The sequence below is a fragment of the Dysidea avara genome, chromosome 4 (genome assembly GCF_963678975.1).
Source record: "Dysidea avara chromosome 4, odDysAvar1.4, whole genome shotgun sequence".
Classification (NCBI taxonomy): domain Eukaryota; kingdom Metazoa; phylum Porifera; class Demospongiae; order Dictyoceratida; family Dysideidae; genus Dysidea; species Dysidea avara.
This window is the reverse complement of record NC_089275.1, coordinates 9,105,230-9,126,293: the sequence shown is the minus strand read 5'-3', so window position 1 is coordinate 9,126,293 and position 21,064 is coordinate 9,105,230. Positions and strand designations below refer to the sequence as shown.

Genomic DNA, 21,064 nt, shown 5'->3' with positions numbered 1-21,064 from the left:
CGATAAGCCTGGTTTTGTCAGACTGGGTCACATATTATGCCATTTGTTGAGGGAATAAGGCTCTATAAAAATGGAAAACATGGTACTGTAAAATAATTTTTTGCACTAGACAAATTAAAAGTACCCTAACCCCTATGGTTAAACATTGAATGGTATCTGGTCAGTTATAGCTGATCCTATACCGTATGTGGGAAATAGCAGATGATTAATGTCATTGCTAACTATATCCACCTAAAAACACCTTCGCTGTAAAAAAAGGCGCGTCCAAGAAACTACAAGTACCTGTAATCCAATGTAATTAAAAACAGCTCAGTTGTAGGGAAAGACTTCATAAAAGTAAAAATAACTGGTAACTTAAAGAGCTGATATATGGAGCGGCCAAGAATCAATCTTACTCATACTAAATTGTTTTAATCCATGAAAGAAACCTTGCATTGGCTGTAAAAAAAGTGCACCCAAGAAAGTAACTGGCAATTGAAATAGCTGATATCTGAAGCGGCCAAGAATGAATGCTGATATACAACTAATTGGAATTAACAAAAAGTTTAACATCGAACCTTTATCTTTCAGCTGTGTTCTACATTCATTCTTGCTGCATCATAAATTGATTTCTTTTAACTCTAATTGGCTGGTAATTTGGCCACCTTTTTTAATATTCAGTGTATAGAGCAAAAAAAGGCGGCCAAATTACCAGCCAATTAGAGTTAAAAGAAATCAATTTATGATGCAGCAAGAGTGAATGATAGAGGTATCTTTCCAGATAAGGGGATCTTTCCATCATCCAATTATTACTACATAAAAAACATTAACTTTAGCGCTTTGCTCACACAGCGCGCAACGAACTAAAGCCGGTCTTATTCTTTTTAGTTTTGAAAATTGGATTTCGCCAAATCCAATTTCCAGAGTTGAGCTTTTAAGCTTAACCATGTCTAGTTTGCTTGGCTCTTGTGGCCACCCAGCGTTAATTGCTCCATTGATTGAAGCCATTATACGCATACACCATTACACTGCTCAGAGTGGCTATAATTGTTATTGTTATTGTTATTAGTGCTTTACAGTGACCAGCACTGAAGGTCTGACAGCAACATGTGCTGCAGCCTTAGGATTACCTAACCTAATTTCAAGGACTTAGACTTAGTGACTTATAGCTGAAAAGGTGTAACAGAAAAGGGGCCAAAGTAAGGAAAAAAATCCCTCCAACCCAAGGATTTGAACTGCAGGTCACCCCAATGTCTAGTCGGGACCACACTCAGTCTCCTCCAGGAGGGATGGACTTTCTTCCTTAAACCCAAAGTATTTATTGTTATTAGTGCTTTACAGTGACCAGCACTGAAGGTCTGACAGCAACATGTGCTGCAGCCTTAGGATTACCTAACCTAATTTCAAGGACTTAGACTTAGTGGCTTATAGCTGAAAAGGTGTAACAGAAAAGGGGCCAAAGTAAGGAAAAAAATCCCTCCAACCCCATAATGTTTCTATACAGCATTGCGATACTACGTACCTTTAGCTAATCCCTAGGAACACATCATGAATGCCTCTCCCCCTCTACTCACTTTCATACATGGCCTTTGACTAGGTCTAGGTTATGTCAGTGCACGAGGCTTCCCTTCTAGTCATGCATGTCTCCAGGATGGCTTGTGAGGCAGCTGCCTCATAAAATTTTAGTAAACTGATAAGGCATTCAAAGCTTGCAATAAATTTTAATGAACTGTATGTTATTTAGTTTACTTGATACAATGCTGAGTGAAGACTTCAGTGGTAATTCTAGGTAGGTTTCAGAAATTTGACATGCAAGATCGATATACCCTAATAGAGCAGTCAGCGTATTAAAAAATCCTGGCAAAGCCCTTGATATCACTGACTTGGCAGAGCAAGTGCCATGCATGTGGGAAGGGGTTGCCCCACGATCTGAAAAGATGGAAGATAATCTTGAAAGATGTTAATTAAAGTTTCATATACCCTTTAGCTTACTAAATTTCACTGGCTCCCATCCGAACTACCAACAATGTTACCTTATATATATATATATATATATATTTATGATTGTAAAACTCACAAATTTGAGTATAAAAACAATGTCTTTAGATTATTAATTACTGTTTTTCATTGAATGTGTCAGTGTTGATTGAAGAATACTATCAAAATCATTTAGGGAAAAAATATCATTGATTGGTAGTTGATTCACCTTAACAAAATCTTAGCTATTTTTTCTAGTACATAATATTGATCATAGGCACAATCAAAGTATTTGTATAATAATTTACAGCAAAATTTATTCTGTACACTTAAAAATAGGCGCTTGTCGAATTCCGTCCAATCCATGATGAAACCTTCAACTAAGCTGTCACACTTTGAGCACATCCACCACCATAGGGTTCTGAGGACGTTGAGCCAATACCACCAATGGCAGAAGCTTCAGCTGTACAGTAGCTTCCACTTCAAGGCAATCATGTAGCTCCAAGTGCCCCAAGTGCTAGACAAATCAATATGGAAAAGAAATTTGCAATAGCTAGCACTTTGTATAAAACTTCATACACTTACTGAAGCTGCTTCTCCACTCCGGGAAATTGGAGTAAATTATCACACAAGTATTGCTGCACAACTACAGTTATGCTTTGCTTCACTAACTTCAGCAGAACCAACTCCACTGTAACCGCTCTGTACCATCTCATCTGAAGGCATCAGGGCAGGTTTCTAAAATGTGCGGGGTACTTGCAATAATAACAAGGATTATCAAAATAATATTCATCAAAAAAGTTTCCACCAACAGGTTGCAACCACAACTATTTCACAGGATACACACTTCATGGAGTTATTCTATGCACAGCTCATACGAAACACAATCAGTGTACATCATAGCAATAAGTGGATAGTGCAATCTGATAGTCGAGTCTTTAGTAGAGTGAATCCATAACTACCGTATTTTACTGGTCGAAACCTGCCCCTCCTACTGCATAACCTTGAAGTATTGTCACACAAGTACTGCCTAGCAATGTGTAGCATCTGAATATGCTGATGCAATATGTTTGAGAAGAAAAAGCCGTTAAAAGCCAGGATATAGTATTTTTTAGAGGAGCTGAGTAGATAGGATGGTTAAACAAGGTCAGTCGTTTGAAAATCTCATGAGCTGCTGCCATAAAAGCTCATATTGTAGCCACTTTTGCATAGTAACCAAGTGATATAATAGTGGCTGCTGTTAACCAGTAAAATGCAGTACTCCAAAATTATGTAAAAACAATGATTGTTCAATTAGAATGTTTTGATTACTTTAGGGAAGTGTATCTACTATTAGAGCAAGTTAACAAATTCCCAAAGAGATAGGTGTAGTAATCTATCGAGGGAGAAATGACATCGTCTGCAATACACAGAAGGAGTTTTGCATGCCAGTGTACTAAAATAATGACACAAATTGCAGTATGTCACATTGTTGCCATGCTGTATACCAGAACTTTTGATCAGGTTGTAATTGAAGAAGAATTATTTCACCAACGCCTTGGAGAAGTGGGATTTTTGCTAGATTGTAGTACATTACTAAAGTAGTTGAGAATAGTATTGCCACCGTAACTGCTGTGATGAACTTTTGCAAGCGGAAAACTAGCTTGCTCCCTAACAGTAGTTAGTAAAATATCATCATATTTATAAAGAGGCTCTGTGTACTGTGTACAGACATCTGAACAACATTTGTACCTGTAATGTTTTTTTTATCCTGGATCAGTTAGATGATAAAATGATCCTTCTTTTCAAATTTATTCTTTAAAGATTCTCCTTGGGTTTGATACAGTAGTATATACTCTCCTAAAACATGCACACCATTAAAACATGACTGCTACAAATTACTTACCTATTGTCTCTGTCTCATTGGCCAGTTGGACATTAACATGTTCGTACTGTTGTAAATGATCTAACAGATCAGCTTTCTCTGTCATGAGCTGACTGAAACGTTCCTGTGTGAATTATAGTACAACATATACTTCAAATTTACATATTTAACACTGTACTAGGGATTCCAAATTGATAGTACCAGAAATGGCTGAAAGAAAAACAACCTTTATAAAGGTAGCTAGGGTTATTTTTCAAGGGGAGAGAATTACAATTTTAACAAATGTGTGTTTGTGTTCCAGAATTTCCTAGCAGATTTTTAGGTCCCATTATTTAGTTAAGAGCTACTACTACCCTTGAGTGTCATCATGCTCAACAAGTTCAGTTCTATCTTCTTGTTGAGATATTACCTACTGTGTCCTACTGGTAGTGCATCAAGCCTGGCTGTTAACTCATCTCTCTCTGTTTGTACCTGCCTCAGTAGCTCCTCCTGAGAAAGAAAGCAAATGCGCTTACATATAAAATGGAATCTTCCACAAAGGCTAAATACAGTAGAACCTGTCTAAGCTGGTCACCCTCGGGCTAACATTTCTATGCTCTAGATGGGTGAATTAGTTTATACCTTATTCAGTAGGTAAATCTAAAGTTGACCTTTTTAGAGAGGTGGTCTTACCATACAGGTGGTTGTTAAGACAGGTTCCACTGTAGTCCAAAACACTCCAACATAAAAGTTAAGTATCTCAGCATCTAAGTATCTTTATAAGTATATGTGACCAAATTTTACAAAAACGTCGATCTACGCACACAACCTTGAAGTTGACCTTTCACCATAAATGGATAGCCACATCAATACACTACACTTTTACACCACAGCCAAGCCAATACTTTGCCAAGGCTGCTTTTCTCGAGTGGATTTGTACGGACGTGTGTGAGCTACTGGGAGCACACTGGCACCTTGGAATGGCACTGGGCAGCTGGAGTACGAAGCTACAGACGTGGACTGTCTTGAGAAGCTGTCCAGACATTTTCTAAGTGTATTTCCTTCACTTTGAGCGGTGCTGGTGGCAATGAGCGGTGCTGGTGGCAATGGTGGCCCTATAATAAGGCTGGACACTCCATATAACCTGCTCGGCCATTTTCTCCTCATATATCAATTGCCCTCCCACTGCCGCCACCACCACCCTAGGTAATATACGTGTGATATAGATACCGTGGTGAAAAAAGTTGCTCAAAATCATGGTTATGTCAATAACTAGCCTACTGCTGACTAAAGTGTGTTAAATAACATACACTACTGGACAATAAATCCATGCTGTTACCATGGAAATCCCATGATCCTCATGAAATACCCATGGAAGTTGTACTTGGTATTTTTCACGGGTAATGAAATACCTATGAAATGCACGGAGCAAAATAATGTACCCACGAACAACCCATGAACAAGTGAGTTTTCATGGGTTTGCATGTATGCACAACCCATGAAAAGCCTGTGAAATCTCACCTATGAAAAACCTGTGGAAAGCCAATGAATATTATTCATAGGTTTTCAACAGGTTTATGGCTGTGATTCACAAATTTTCATGGTAATACAAACCCATGAAAACTCACTCGTTCATGGGTTGTTCGTGGGTACATTATTTTACTCCAGCATTTCATGGGTATTTTATTACCCATGAAAAAAAAAACCAACTGCAGCTTTCATGCGTAGTTCATAGGCTCATGGGAATTTCATGGTAATAGCATGGATCATTGTCCAGTAGTGATAGGCGGCTGCATTCACGGTGAAAATTTCAAACTCATAGCTTTTGGCCTTCCCGAGCTATACTCGATTAAAATCTTTAAAACCATGTATCTCACAATCTATTCTTATGCGTAGATCGATGGTTTTCTCAAATTCAGTCACATATAAGTATCTAAGTATCTTTGAAAATTTCACCACGATACCTACAGTATTATGAACCCACTATCGTGGTTCATGATATTCAGCTAAAGGCTAGTGTATATGATTTATGTAAGAAAGTGTTTCCATTGCATAGTTAATATGTGCACGGCTGAACATTACTTACTTTCAAGGACACATGTTTGCATGCATGTGTAATGGTCGTGTGCATAAGCATGCATAGGATATTGTAGCACGAACGTGTTCCTTAAAGTGTCTTCAAAAGACTTACAATTTCTCTTAATCCCTTAGTTGATGGCAATGTATTCTCAACAGGTCAAGGACAATCCTTCCTGAAAATGAACAAATGATGCTGCTAGCTGTAACACTTTGTGTTGGGTGTATACAGTATGTGTGTGTAGAAGCTGTATGCGTGAGTATTTGTGTGTGCTTGTGCGTGTACAAAGAGGGAGTTGACATGCACATTATACTAGATAAATTAAAAAATGGTATTTTAAAAAGGTAAATAGGCAGTGGCGTAGCTACCATTGAGGCAACCGAAGCAGCTGCCTTGGTAAAAATGCTTAACAGCAGGCTGAGCAGGCCTGAGTTTTGGCACTCCGGATTTTCTACTCAAACGTTACTAGACAGCATTGCTGTACCCCAGTAGCTGAAAAGTGGTCCAGCACCATCAAGGTACCATAGGCTCTAGCCCTGATAAGTACTACAGCCATAGATTCTATTTTGTGTGGTTTGAATTTGTAAAAGATCGAGATACTCTAATAGAGCAGTCATCGTAATATACTCTAATAGAGCATTCAATACAGATTATAGCCACTATTCCCATTACACTGCTTGATTATTTACATTTATGTCAATTGTCTTTACATTACTTTTTAAAAGTTCCAATGAGTGAACTGCATGGCATTACATTGAGCTAATTGATTATGCATTAGCTGTCACAATTAAAAAAAAAAGCTCGCTCCACATTCCATTTCATAGTAAAATTTTCCTTGAGGGGGAGCATTCCCCCAGACTCCCTAGCTCGACATGCTTAACACATGCAGTTGAACATCACATGAATTGTCTCTGACTTAAACATCACATCAGATCAATAAAAAGTAGTGTGCATGACTATGACCTCCATTACAGTCCATGGATGGCCTGACTGCTCAAAATATCTCCGGAGTAAGTTGTGTTGCATGTAATTAAACTACTCTTATGATTGAAGCATGGTATACTGTAGCATTAACTATGCTGGAGCATTGCTTATGACATGTAGAAAAACGTTCAGAGTCTTCTGAAACAGTTTCCTCCATCCAACCAGATAGTCAACCTGCAAATGCTGTACCACCCATACTTGAAAAGTATTTGTGAATCAGTTGAGTCAGAAGCAGACCCTCAATTTGGTCAACGTATAAACTTTTCCTTGGTAAAAATTTTTCCTGGCTACACCACTGATAGGGATTGCTTGAAAAAGCAGCAAAACAAGAAGGGATCGCTGAAAAAAGTGATCCTCTTTTGACTTTACTCTACCTTGGTAGCTATATGGTTATTAACTCATAACACAATAAGTAAAACATTTTGTTTAATATTTTTCTGTTCTGCCAAGTCAAACTATGGATTTGTGGCTTACTTTGCAACCCCAGCGATCCCTTCATGTTTTGTTACTTTGTTCAGCGATCCCTTCTTGTTTTTGTTGCTTTTTTAAGCGATCCCAATTTACCTTATTAAAATGCCATCTTTTAAGTTATCTATTTTGTTTACTTTTTTAAAATCCATTTTTTTAAAAATTCGTGTGTAGTTTTAGTTAGACTCAACTGTCATACCTCTGGCATGAACAACATGGTTTGAGGTGCAATCTCACACACATGCAAGTTTTGAATTTCATGCATAGTTCAAACGTATAAAATTGTGATTTTGAACACACAATATTATAAGGTGTTCATAATTAACATAGGAGTTAATGTTTATGCACTTTTCAATATTATCCTCCACCTCCCCCCTCCCGGGAATAGTGGGGGAGGGGTAGGGATTTGACTTTTCCGAATATCAAACCCCCCTCCCATGGGGACACGACAGGTGGTCAAATCCCCACGTAAGTATTTTTAAAACCGGTTATTCTTGCGGGAAGCAACAACCTGACATTTTTGAACAGTTAAATATCCCACTAGTGGGGCAAATTTTAAGTTCAAATTGGATCAAATCCCCCACTAATTTTAAGTTCAAATTGGATCAAACCCCCCACTAATCCTCCGTGTAAACCCGGGAAGGGGGTAGTGGGGCTTAATATTGATAGGTGCAATAAGGTCTTTAACTCATTGTGGCTTCCTCTAAAAACCAGCATCATTATGATTCAACAAATCACTGAGCAGTAGTGAATATAGAGTGACTTCCCTATCAGGGTTTAGAAGTTAAGAACTACTAGCATCACACCCTGTTCCTGGTATAAGCAACAAGGTTAAAGTTTTCAACAAAGTAACAAAAATAAGACCTGCTTTAAAAAATGATCACATGATCAAGGGAATGGCCAGGGGGTTCTTATGGTTTGGACCAATCTCCCTTTTTGTGGCAGAATTTTTAAAATCGCACCACACTATTACTCACAGTTCTGTAGTTCTCCAGGGCTATACCTACTGGCTTGGCCTTACACTATTGAGAGTCCCACTTCTAGCAACTTCTTTTCTCTGCACTATTATATATCACATCATGCCCAAGCTGATCTTTTGAGTCACAAGGACCTTGACATGGCACTTACTGGAGCTATGATGGCATTGACCAACAACGGAGAGCACATCACAGATGCTGGACACACAGTTGAAGAAAGACAAAGGGCACACACAGCATACATGCATAATGGCCGTAAAGTGTGCCAGCAAACCTTTAGATTTCTTCACGGGATCAGCAAGGAGAGACTGCTGGCATTAAAAATCACTACATCACCAATATCTGATGGCTTCAGCATTCATGTACTGGGAAGTTACCACCCAATGTCACTCCATATGAGGTCTTCCAGCATATAGTCCATTTTATCAGCAATTACCCAGAAGAAAATGGCATCCTTCTTCCTGCACGGATTCCTGGATACAAGCAGGACGATATGTGACCGGGCCTGAGAAAATAGGGCATGTGGGCACATGATTTTTGCCTACTTTTTCGAACCTTTGTCACCCACAACTCTTTGTACCATTATGTTATGGCAATGCAATTTTCAGCTCTTGTTCAGCATTTAATTGGCTTTATGATGTAAGTTACAGAATATGAGTATTCTTTTGCAGTACTGAGATATTGCTTGTAGAGTGACGGGGTGTAGTTTGTGCCTACATGCCCTGTTTTCGCAGGCCCGGTCACATATTAAGATATTGCCATCAAGCATAAGCAAAAAGGTAACACTGTAGAGTTGATGATTTACTTCATTTTAAATTTTCTAACTCCAGAACACCCTTTATGATGAATCGTGTATAGTCAGTGGCATGTTATCAGTCGGTCTATCAACATTTTGCAGATACTGGAAGACACATCTGCCTCATATCATCATAGGGAAGCCAATGTCTGACCTGTGCTGGACCTGTCACCAAAATAGTGCAATGATACAAGATCAATGAATCGATGTGAAGGTGAAAAATCACAGGTAGTCTGTTAGTATACACTTGCTATGGGGGCAGAAAGTGACATCGATCAGAGCACTGCAATGCATGCTGGCCTTCATGTAACTCAATTCCAAAGATTAATGTACCTAGTTTGTTCATCACTGTAGATTAGCATAAGTATGATATGCCTTCTTAAATGGCAACTAACCACAAACATGTATAGGTCAGTCCCTTGCACATGATTGAAGGATATTGTTTGCATTCCTAATATGGTTTGTGGCAGTCCTAGTTTGAGAACAAAATTGTTTGTTCAGTTTAAGAAGCCATACGACACTTTTACTAACTTTGTTGTTTATTAAAATTAGAGATGTACCAATACCACCTTTACCGATACTTCCGATACCAATATTTTTAGCAAATAATTTACCAACACTGATACTAATATTAAGCACTGAAGCCTAGACAGCGTTTAATCTAGGGTTGTTAGGCAGGATAACCCCCTAACAGTTTCAGAAGCAATCAGTACTTAATTGGAAGATACAATGACATGATTGCCAGCAAGTTGCTCAACTTGATCTCAAAAAATTATACTGGCTGTGAACTTAACTTTGTGATCACTTGAATCTCATCTTTACACAGAAAGGGAGGATAACTCCAGATTGAGTCAACCCCAAAACAAACTAATCTTCGAATAAACACTGAGCCTAGACAAGCTTTATCACCATTTAAAAGTCAGACTCCTACAAATTAACATCTGTGCTTTGCCTTTACACATTGTAGCACTGGCATTTTTTACAAAGAATTGATGAGTTCTGATTTATTAGAATACACATGAAGCCAATGTAGCAGGTTAAACACATAATTATTTGCTACTTTATTAGCCCAGCCAACTCATTCCCTACTGGAAACGTAGTCAGGGATGGTTGAAGATACAGTACATGAGATGAGTGTCCTCTGGTGGTATCGACAGCTTTGTATTGCCGATACCAATCTGTTCCAATACATTGGTATTGACTAGGGCTCTTAGTTTCAATTAATTTATAAATCAATTAGCCATCAATTATCAAAACAACTATTGGCAGGAATTTTCTAGAAAATAATGTCAGGGGAGGCAAAACAGGTCTTTCAAAATTATGGGCAGGAAGAAGGGGGGGGCAGAACTTAAATGATGTTGGGGCACTTTTTCAACTGACATGTAGATCATAGCCTACGAGTACAATACAAGTATAAATACACTCTAATTGCTTGTAAAATTGCATGGCCATTAGACATAGAGATTTACTGTCATAGTGTATGAAGCAAGCATGCATGATGAGATGTATAACACAATGGGACTGAGGTATTGACTGGAAAAGTGCAGAAGAATGAAAACTGATCAAAATTTTTACCACCTTATCAACACCTCACATTCCTACAGGGTGATATCACAACTTGTCTATTGGAAGTGTATCATACCTCTTGCAGCATGGGAAAAGAGTGGGTGTGCTAGAATATTATGTGTGGCTATTGTGTATATCAGCAGAAAATCTGGTAGTGCTTATGCCTAGAGTTTCTATACAATTTTAATTTAGTAGGTACAATGGCTACTCTTTTACTATTGGTTTCTAAAGGTAGGTCCCCATGCTCCAAATAATGTACTATTATGTTTCAAAATGCATGACCTAAGCATGGAAGTGCAATATTTTTATTTGAGAATGATAACTACTGTACCTATAACAGGTCAAGTTAAATTTTTATGTGTAGGCCATCAAAACTGCTGAAAGACATCTCAAGATAGTTAAGGAGGAGTGTGACTATTACAAGAAACAATGCAAGGACAGCAGAACCAAAATAAAGGCATTATTCACGGATGGAGAAGAATACAGACCAACACCTGTCATCATGCAATCCCTTCCTAAGTCAAGAAGCCTAACAGCTCACTACAACTTTGAAATAGCCCAGCAAGTAATGAAAACTTAATGCCGTCATATCTATGCTGAATTTGGAAGGCAAATTTGGACAGGCATGTTCCATTACAATGTTTTTCATTTTTAAGGTTTGTCTTATGCATGTAAATGGTGACATCACTTAGTCTCACATGGCCAGACCACCTTTCACCTTCACAGTGCATATCGATTGAGTTCCTATTATGAAAAAAAGGTCTGGGGAAACTCAATGCAAAAAAAAACCTGGCATCACTCGAATTTGAGTGCCACTGATCAAATTGCTTAATGCCAAATAGATGATAATATTGATGCCAATCAGTATGAATAATTCTATGTGTTTGTCACTTGTTTACAATGAAATACATTGTTCCAGAGTTCTTAAATTGATTGTCCGAGAACTAGAATATAGCCAGTGACTTCCATATGCCAACAACCCACTGTGGTCCAGCAGCTGTACCAGAGTAGAATTTGCTTTCTGGCACAAGAGAAGTGTTAAGTTAAAGAAAAAGATGTTGAAGAACAAGATGCTGAAGAACAAGATGATAATAGGCATTAAGTTGAAGAACAAGATGCTTTACAGGCTTTTAAGTCTTTCACAGGCTTTTCACCTTCTTAGTATTCTTCACATATTTACAATCGATAATAAGTATATGTTGGTGTGAGGTCACTGATTACATTCCAGTGTGCATCTTGGGCACTAAGAGACTAGGTCTGCAAATACAGTGTACTGCAAGGCACACTGAATACACTTACAAAGATAATGGCATGTGTGGAAATCTATACTACTGTTTGCATTGCGCCTTGCAGTACATGGTAGTGAAGCAACCCCAACCTGCATGGAACTGTACCCTAAACATTAAGCTACAAGATCTGGCTTTGAAAACACTCAGAAGATGAATATTGAATGTTTGTGGGCTCAGTTGTGGGTGTTTGTGGGCTCAGCAATCATCTCCTAAATTAAGTGGCCTTTGTAGGGTCGGACACGCTTGAGTATGTGTGTGTGTATGTGTGTGTGTGTGTGTGTGTGCACACTATAATCACTACTAGAAACATTGCTATGCATGGTTATTCCATGAATTTCTAAATGATCAGTGTAAATGTGCCATGAAAATGTTAATTATCACCAATACCATGGAAATTTCATGGGTCTTATTTAACCATCTCTTTCATGTGTATTTCATAGTAATTTTCATGGGCTGTGCCATGAAAATTGTCAAGAAAATAACCGTGCATATTTCATGGCCAAGTTCTCTGGTAAGCAGAGAATTAAGTAATAGCTACTGGAAGTTGAGTGTAGATAGTCTAACAAGTACACTCATATTTATCCAGCAGCCTGAAATGCACACTGGTACTTTAGTGGGTGTAGGTTTAATAGGTGGCCATTTTCAGGTAGCCAGATGACCTACACACACGCAGCCTACTGTCATCACTAACCAAGGCACAATTCCTGTGGTGCTTAGCTACATATTGTTTGTGTGTGTGTGTGTGTGTGTGTGTGTGTGTGTGTGTGTGTGTGTGTGTGTGTGTGTGTGTGTGTGTGTGTGTGTGTGTGTGTGTGTGCAGGTGACAAGCTATTTGCTGTTGTTGGGGTATTATGCGTTGCCTAACAAAAAAATATCCCTTTACAATTCTGGGCTGGAGATGATAACTAGGCAAGTCAGCGTTTAATTAAAGAATATAAAGCACTCTGTTATTATCTTTCATTCCATTGTTTAGGTTAACTGACAGTTACAAGGGCTCTATAATTTGGGATTTCCTATAGGGCTGCAGTACAGTTGCTAATGAGTCTGTTAACACTGGTGCAGTCAAAGGTTAGCTTTGACATTATGGGCTTTACCATGTGGGTTTTTCTTTTGTCATCTTTCTGGTCAGCAAATGTATAATTATACCAACATCAAATGGCTTAGATCAGCTTGCACTAACACACTCACAAGTACACTATATGTAAAAATCAGGGGAATCATGCCTTAATTTTGTAATGACACTTCAGGCTGCTCTTATCAATGTCACTGAGCTAACTGAGCTCACCTACTGGCTACCTGAAAATGGACAGCTACCACCTAAAAGATAATATGCCCATGTCCAGCAGTGTGCATTTCAAGCTGCATCATAAAATTATGAACAGACCTGTAAAGTAGCTATAGCTTAATTGTCTGCTGTCAAACCATTTTCACTACCAGAGAAACTGGCCATGGAATAAGCATGGTTATTCCATGAATTTCTAAATGACCCACGGAAATGTGCAATGGAAATCATGACAGTTTCATGGCATGGCCCATGGTAATTGCCATGAAATGCCCATGAAAAAAATGTTTATATAAAACCCATGAAAATTCCGTTCTACAGGGTAAGTAAAATTTTCATGGCCCATTTACACTGTTGGTTTAGAAATTCATGAAATACCCATGCATATCCATGTCTTTGGTAGCTTTGATATTGTATAAAACACACACACACACACAAATCAAAAAAATAAATAAAAATAGCAAAGCCTTTGGCTGCCATGTTGCCACAATCATGCCTACCCAGTGACTAGCAATGGGATACCTGTGTGCTACTCAGGTACTAGAGACGGTGCTGGAAAATCTTCCTGGGGTATGACTAGTAACCTGCAGAAAGCTGTACCATGCCTCACAGGTGAGGGTGTGAGCACACAAAGTCCCACCTGAGCCTTCACCTGTTATGTGAGACATGGACAGTTGGCATTTGCTTCCCCAGTAAACACCAGGTACCCATTGATGCTACAGCTGCTGCTTGTCCAGTTGACACCAGATCACAATGCTCCTATTTAACAGCTGGGTATACTGGAGCAATGTGAGTAAAGATTCTTTCTCAAGGAAACAAAAACATCACCAAAATAATTGGGCCTTACCCAGCATTGAAACTGAAACCTTTTGATTACTAGGCCAATGCTCTAGTCCATTTTCAGGTAGCCAGTCGGCGACCTAAGACAACATTGATAACAGCAGCCTGAAGTGTCATTCCCCTGGTTCTTACATATAGTGTACTTGTGAGTGTGTTAGTACAGGCTGCTGATCTAAGCCATTTGATATTGGTATAATTATATATTTGCTGACCAGAAAGATGACAAAAGAAAAAATCCACATGGTAAAGCCCATAATGTCAAAGCTAACCTTTGACTGCACCATTGTTAACAGATTCATTAGCAACTGTACTGCAGCCCTATAGGAAACCCCAAATTATAGAGCCCTTGTAACTGTCAGTTAACCTAAACAATGGAATGAAAGTAAACAATGCAACGGTCAGATCTTTCCTAAACACTAACCTAGTTATAATCTCCAATCCTGAATTGTGAAATTAAGAATTCTATAATTTGGGATTTCCTATGGGGCTGCAGTACAGTTGCTAATGAACCTGTTAAGACTGGTACAGTCAAAGGTTATAGCTTTCACATTACAGACTTTACATATGGTTAAGTTTTTTTTCACTAGACATAAGATTGGCTTATTCTGCATGCACACATCATTTCATACGAGTAGTGATGATGATTTTGTGTGTTTATATGTGTAACTGCATATTTGAGGTCAGTCAGATTTTGCGGTGGTTAACTGAAAGACAGATGAAAGTTTTATGTGTTGTCTATCTTTCGCTGTAGATATACAACCATTTCATAATGATGTTAACATAGATCATCACTGATGGACAATGTGTTAAAAAAATTTACACAAAGAGAAAAAGAGAAGGTGAACGATGATGACTGATTAAGAAAAATAATGTTTAATTTAATTTAACTTATTTTCTTTTTTTGTTTGCAATCTGTAGACCCATGTTGGATTCAAGGTTTATCACCAATAATGAGAGTATATCATCACTTGATGAGTCTAATAATATGGGTGGAGATATGGCTTTGAATTTATAGCATAATGCCGCCAGACAAACTTGTTTAATTGTTTTATCATCCTGACCCATGCACATCACTTTTACCTGGCCTCCTCAAATGCTGATATTAGTCTTGTGCCCATGTATCGTGCTCAGATGCGGGCTTTCACTTTACAGCACAAGAAATGTCCCTAGCAGCTCAGTAAAAGAGTATAGTGCGAATATTACTTTTAAGAAGGCATTAGTTAACCTTTAATTTACAGTTACAGATAGATTGTTACTGCTGTGGTTTGATTTTCTTTCAAAATGAATAACAAAATTGACCTCCCAAAATCCAAATTCCATATTTTGCGGATTAAAAAAATGATCAAGTTTGCCTAGCTTAAGCACTAAGCAGATTTAGGGACAACCCCAGATGCTGATAACTCTAAATTCTTATGTTCAGTAATTCTTATGCATAACTATAGCATCTTGTTGCATTTGGTTGGTGATGTATTCTGAACAGTTTTGACATAATATTATGCTTATGCTTATATATCTATTGCATAATAAATACTCACAACTTTGTTTACCATGCATGTAATGGGAACATTTAGGGTGATAAAGGGGATAAGCTAATTGCATGATGGTAAGAGATGACTGTTTTATTACAATTTAGATTGTTCTAATACAGTATCTTGATATTTTTAATATCACTTTAAGGACATGGCTGAGGAAGTGGGTACTCCTTGTACCCTCTTCGATTTTTAAGCCCACTACCAAGTTGCTTTTGTTAACTAGCTAATGTTTGCCCACTACCAAGTTGCTTTTGTTAACTAGCTAGCTAATGCTTTTAACATTTATGAATAGCACTGAAGGGAAGGTTGCATTTATTTATATTTCATTTATTTATTAAGGCTGTACAGCACTATGTACTATCTTATATTGCTACCAACAACATTTAGCTAGCACACATAACAAGGCCGGAGGAGACGGTCCGGTTGGTCAGGCCTGAGCCGGACCAATAATCTGGAGTTGAACCAACTAGCTGACCAGCTCGAACTACATTACTCTCATGCAATCTTTGGACGATCACATCTACATGTAGCTACGTACGTTTTACAGATGTTATTGAAGATGCATGACACGAATAGTTGCTTAGTTTCTCAGCCTAACTAAAGCACAGGACTACACGTATAGTACCTCCAATTACCTTACAGTACAGCATAGCATTCGTATCGTTTTGTACAGAAATGATTGTGGGTTCTACATACAGTATCACGTGTACTGACAGTTGGCATTTATCATGTGAAAGGCAGGTGCCTTCTTTGATTCTAAACCAGCACACTTATATCACAATTCAATCTTCATAAAATAATCATTAGCATTCCTTGGCTTGTTTCTCTTAGCTTCTTTTACTGGGCGAAGGGCTGGCAGAGACAAACCAGATGACTCATTCCGCGGCAAAAAGCTGTACACCCATACATTACATGGTGGCCATCTGGATGAGATGTTGAGTAGAAATCACTCCTCTTCAACTACCCACTCGTCCTGTCGAGATACTGAGCAAACTCTCAGTCTCACCCACATCGCACCATTTTCGAATACTGATTGGTCTCATGACTGTCCACCAGTATATTTACGTGGTGATCCGTTCACTTCATACAAACCAGTATAGTATTTTTGTAGCTGTGTAGCTTTTTATTGTAGCTGTGTATAGTAATTATATCCTAGCTAAAGGGGGCCATACTGCATGGGTTCCCTGTAAAATTTGGGGGGAAAGTTGCAAGTTGCTAGCTAATTTTACTTAAAAATTTAGCATCAATAAATTTTAAGGCATTTTCAAGCCTTTAAATTGCAAAAATTCTGCAGCTCCTGGGGGTTGCACCCCCAGACTCACCTTGAACTTCTAATTGCTAGCTATAACTAAATGAACCATACAGCAAGTTTCATGCTGTGTCCCCTGTATGTCAGGTCTGCAATTATACATAGTATAGAAAGTCTGCAGAACAACAGATAGGCTTGAGCATATTTATATAGCTAGCTAGCAGTGAAATATCACTAAAATTGCGTATCTGAGTGTCTAATTTTCAAAAATTTCCTGTGGGGGCATGCCCCCAGACCCCCCTAGAATGCTTGTGCTTCGCACTTCACAGAGTGTGCTTCGCACACTGTGCAACAGCTCCTCTCATTGGCATGTATATAGTAGCATTTCAACATTATAGTCAATGACCTGACCAACTCAATTTTCCCTCCTCCAGCCCTGCATAAAGGTAGGCAAGAAATTGACACATTAGTTACTTGTATGAATTCAGTTGTCACCACAATTAAAACCCTTAAACCCGCAGAAAACTTTTTGGAAATGCGTGTTTACACAATATGGGCATACGTGGCGACATTAGGTGGGGTAACTTAATTCTTACAGCCTACAAATACACATAGATTAAAAGTGTGTTTACTAGGCTACTTGGAGAAGGTTAAACGAACACTGTAACTACAGTGGCTTACTTGATATGAAGCGGTGAACGACAAATCACATCTCCGTGTTTCTAAATTTTTGCCCGTGTTTAATTTCGATTGTGGGTTTACTCACGTGAGTCATATATGGCTTGATGCAGAATTTCACGAAGAGTTGAATGAAAGCTGTTGCAAAGCGATAGGATCAGCTACCATCGAGTTATCGACCATTTTATAAAGGTATGTAAAGGTTTTTCGTGTTTCCTTACCAGTTACCGAAAAGTTATTTTCACGGCTGGTTTTGACTTCACCATTTAGCGTTAGGGTAAAACTCTAGGTAGCTATCATTTTGATCCTTGCTACATCACGAGTAAAATGACATAAATTGCATAACCATAGAATGGACGCTTCGAAAGTTACAGTGCTTTGTGCAAACCATGCGTATTTATTAAGTGTAAATCCAGTTTTCTGGATTATGCGGCGGGTTTGAGGGTTAGCTAACTAGGTAGCTATCTAACCGCTTATCTAGTATTTATTTATTTTAATGCTTTATGGTGAAAAGTGACACCAAAGGTCTGATGGTAACTTGCACCATCAGCCTGCCTAAATACAAAATTATCTACAATTATACAATGTTATGTTGATTAATTATAAATGTTTGAAGTTTGTGACTGGAGGTCTGGATTGATGACAGGTTCTGCAAGGACAAAGGAAGTGAAAGGTACAGTTGTTGCTCTCGTCAAAATTCGTTAGAAAGTGGTTCCATAAGAATGATATAAGCTTAGATTTGAGAGTAGAATATGATGTGTTTATATCCATTATCGGCATGGCATTCCACAAAGATGGTAACCGATGGAAATAAGAATGTCGAGCTGTGTTGTTAAGGTGTTGAGGTATCAAGAGTTTATTGCTTGCTCCAGTATATATAAGTTATCTACACCATGCAGGATCTACAGTTCATAATAGTAATAAGCTTGCAATAATGTTTGGGAAATGTTTGCTAGATGAAATGGAAGCATTTATAAGGGAGAAAATAGAAAAGATGGACCCATGCACAAAAGACTTAGTCTTCACTTACAGCACAGATTTCCTGGCAAGAGAGGACTGAGCGTTTCCTCTTTGGACCGGTTTGCAGCAATGTTCTTTTTCATTTATTACTACATTAACTAGTCAATATACAGTATGGCATGACTAAATCAGTAGCTGGCTAAGCATGCTAGCTATATGGCGCCACTGTATATGGCATATCAGCAACTAGTACTGGCGTTCTGATCGGCTAATAAAGCTTATACTGTTAAATAAGGAGTAACTGTTACTCCCCTAGGGGAGTTCCCAGTGTAGGGAGGATTTAACACCCCTATATTTTTGTGGAGAGTAACTAACACCCTGCAAAGGAGTAACAGGAACCCTTTGAAAAATCTATTGTAGGGAGTTTTAGTTACTGTAGGAGAGTTCACATAAGCATGCAAGGTGTTTCCTTTACTCCATGAAATTCTACAAATGACTCCGTATAAAATCTCAAATGATGTTAAAGACATACAGCAAAACTGTAACAAAATGTTTACAATATCCAGCTTTATAATATTGGAAAGTCACTCAAGAGATCAGTAGCAAGGCTTCATTTCATCATCAGCAAACGACACTTCACTGGAGTTACTGCCTATCACATGACATGTTATCAGCTGTAGTAAATAGCAGTATAGTAAAGAAATATTCAACAATCACACACTTGTTACCTGTATGGCTGAAGGTACATCACACGCAGTTGCCAACAAAGTTGTAAAAATAATTCTGCCAGACCAGCAGCATTGGTAGTGTAAACTAAAATAACCACAGTTGCTATCATGCAAAACAGCACATTTTTGCTACCTGGAGTTCATCATTTTGTTTGTCTACTTGTTCACTGATTTCTTGTGGCACCTGTAAGATATGTTTACAAATTGATGCAGTCACTGTATGTTAGCACACTTACTGGATGTTGTTTAAATTCTATGTTCTCAGTGACATTGAGACATCCGTGCTAAAAAAGTAAATATGTGCTTACATAACTATAAACATTATCTCCTTACAGGTCTTGGAAAGTTGATGAAGCCGAAGACACACAATGTACATTGTATCATAAAGATTCTTGTTAACTGCAGACGATATATCTTACTAGTTAATTCCAGTGAATCTGCATGTAATTATGTAAAGACACTGACAATGATACAGGCTACTGACCTTACCAGCAATATCATTGTGTCTGGCTGCTAACGTCAACTGAAAGCAGACGGACATGATATGTACGCCATGTTTAAGCTAGGTGGCTTTCTTCTCCTCCCTCAAGTCTTCAACTTCTTACATACTGAATACTAGTAGCTAGCGGTGAGTGGGCTGAATACTGTACGTACTAGTCAGTGATATGGCTGAGTCCACCGAATTTTATTCTCTTTCCCTGAGTCTTGAACTATTTCTGCTGTGTCACGATAAGGCGCCTAAACCCTCACGAGCAGTGGTGACTACCGTTGGAGCCAGTTTAATAAACCCGGCGTGTCACACGAGACGACTCAGATATGAGCTCAAACGTGCCTGAAGAAAGAATGAACGAGATAGTGAACGTCCAGTAATTATTCACGAACAAGTAAACACTTTAGTATCACCTTTTAAGCACTACAATTCCTCAGAGAAACAAACCGCTTTCAACTACTCAACACGGTTCTGTTGTTAAAGAAGCCGTTTCTATGGTAATACTCTTCACTCTAAATAATGCCCTTGTAATAGAATGGCTAAAATGACCATGGTGGCAAGGTTATTTCAAACACTCAGCAAGAGGTTGAACAGATCATGGGAAATCTGGGTAATATACCACTTTGACACCTCATATTAAAGAAAATATTTCATGCATTGCTCTGACCACAGGCATATGATATAGCCCTGACCACAACTGACTTTGACGCTGATACAGTTACGAAGCATAGGTTCCCTTTGATTATTATATATAACTGCTTAGAGTTTTGCATTGTGGGTTTAAATAGAGCTGCTTTATGTTTTGCATTGTGGGTTAAGTTGAACATGATGGTTTAGTTAGGCAAGGCATTATATTATTTCCTTCACTATGTCTTGGTTAGTCTGTAAAATAAAACACGAGTCAGTAAATGGCTGCCATTGAAAAGGAAACTTAAATAGTTACTTTTCTTTTTACATTCAGTGGCTAGAATTGAACTGGCTAGTTAATGGAGAAAATATCATAGTGAGACAGCTATAAACGGCTCATCATTCAGTTCAGCTATGTGGCCTCAGTAGCTAGCTATATATATATACATACTGGCTCACTGAGTTCACCTTAGTTACTAGCTAGCTGGTAATGGGAACTCTTCAGTTTGGTGCTTTCACTTTCTCTTTACCCTTAGTGGGTTACTGTTAGCTACTCTCCTAGTAATCCGAACTCCCCTTTTAGAGTAAAATATTTTACTCCCATAGTTACTGTTACTCCCCTGTTTTAACAGTGTAGTTACAATCACAGTCGATTTGAGAGAAAACCATCATTACATGAGAAAAATAAAAGTATGTGTGACTCGATGTGTGACCTCGAAGTC

The 21,064-nt window shown here is 38.3% G+C and overlaps 1 protein-coding gene and 2 long non-coding RNA genes across 5 annotated transcripts; 1 reads left to right on the top strand and 2 right to left on the bottom strand.

Annotated features, from left to right (window-relative positions):
* Positions 1-3,750: 3,750 nt before the first annotated feature.
* LOC136253464 (uncharacterized) lies at positions 3,751-17,615 on the bottom strand. Of its 2 annotated transcripts, XR_010700148.1 has the most exons (7): positions 17,541-17,615; positions 9,111-9,266; positions 8,580-8,778; positions 5,991-6,051; positions 4,230-4,309; positions 3,842-3,944; positions 3,751-3,795 (listed from the first exon to the last, which is right to left on the bottom strand). It is a non-coding gene; the product is annotated as an uncharacterized lncRNA (long non-coding RNA). The 2 variants fall into 2 exon arrangements; XR_010700147.1 differs by lacking the exon at positions 5,991-6,051.
* On the top strand, positions 9,141-15,100 carry LOC136253465 (uncharacterized). The gene is made up of 4 exons (XR_010700149.1): positions 9,141-9,329; positions 11,032-11,232; positions 14,830-14,917; positions 14,997-15,100. It is a non-coding gene; the product is annotated as an uncharacterized lncRNA (long non-coding RNA).
* Positions 17,616-18,994: 1,379 nt separating the features above from the next.
* Positions 18,995-19,846, bottom strand: LOC136253245 (uncharacterized). 2 transcript variants are annotated; one of them, XR_010700030.1, is made up of 6 exons: positions 19,710-19,837; positions 19,559-19,662; positions 19,462-19,509; positions 19,359-19,409; positions 19,226-19,310; positions 18,995-19,171 (listed from the first exon to the last, which is right to left on the bottom strand). XR_010700030.1 is itself a non-coding variant. In XM_066045880.1 (6 exons), the coding sequence occupies exons 1-5, from the start codon at positions 19,764-19,766 to the stop codon at positions 19,245-19,247; spliced, it is 321 nt and encodes a 106-aa protein (XP_065901952.1). In that variant the 5' UTR covers positions 19,767-19,846; the 3' UTR covers positions 18,995-19,171; positions 19,226-19,244. The 2 variants fall into 2 exon arrangements, 1 of the variants encoding a protein (XP_065901952.1); XM_066045880.1 differs by having other exon boundaries at positions 19,715-19,846.
* Positions 19,847-21,064: the final 1,218 nt, after the last annotated feature.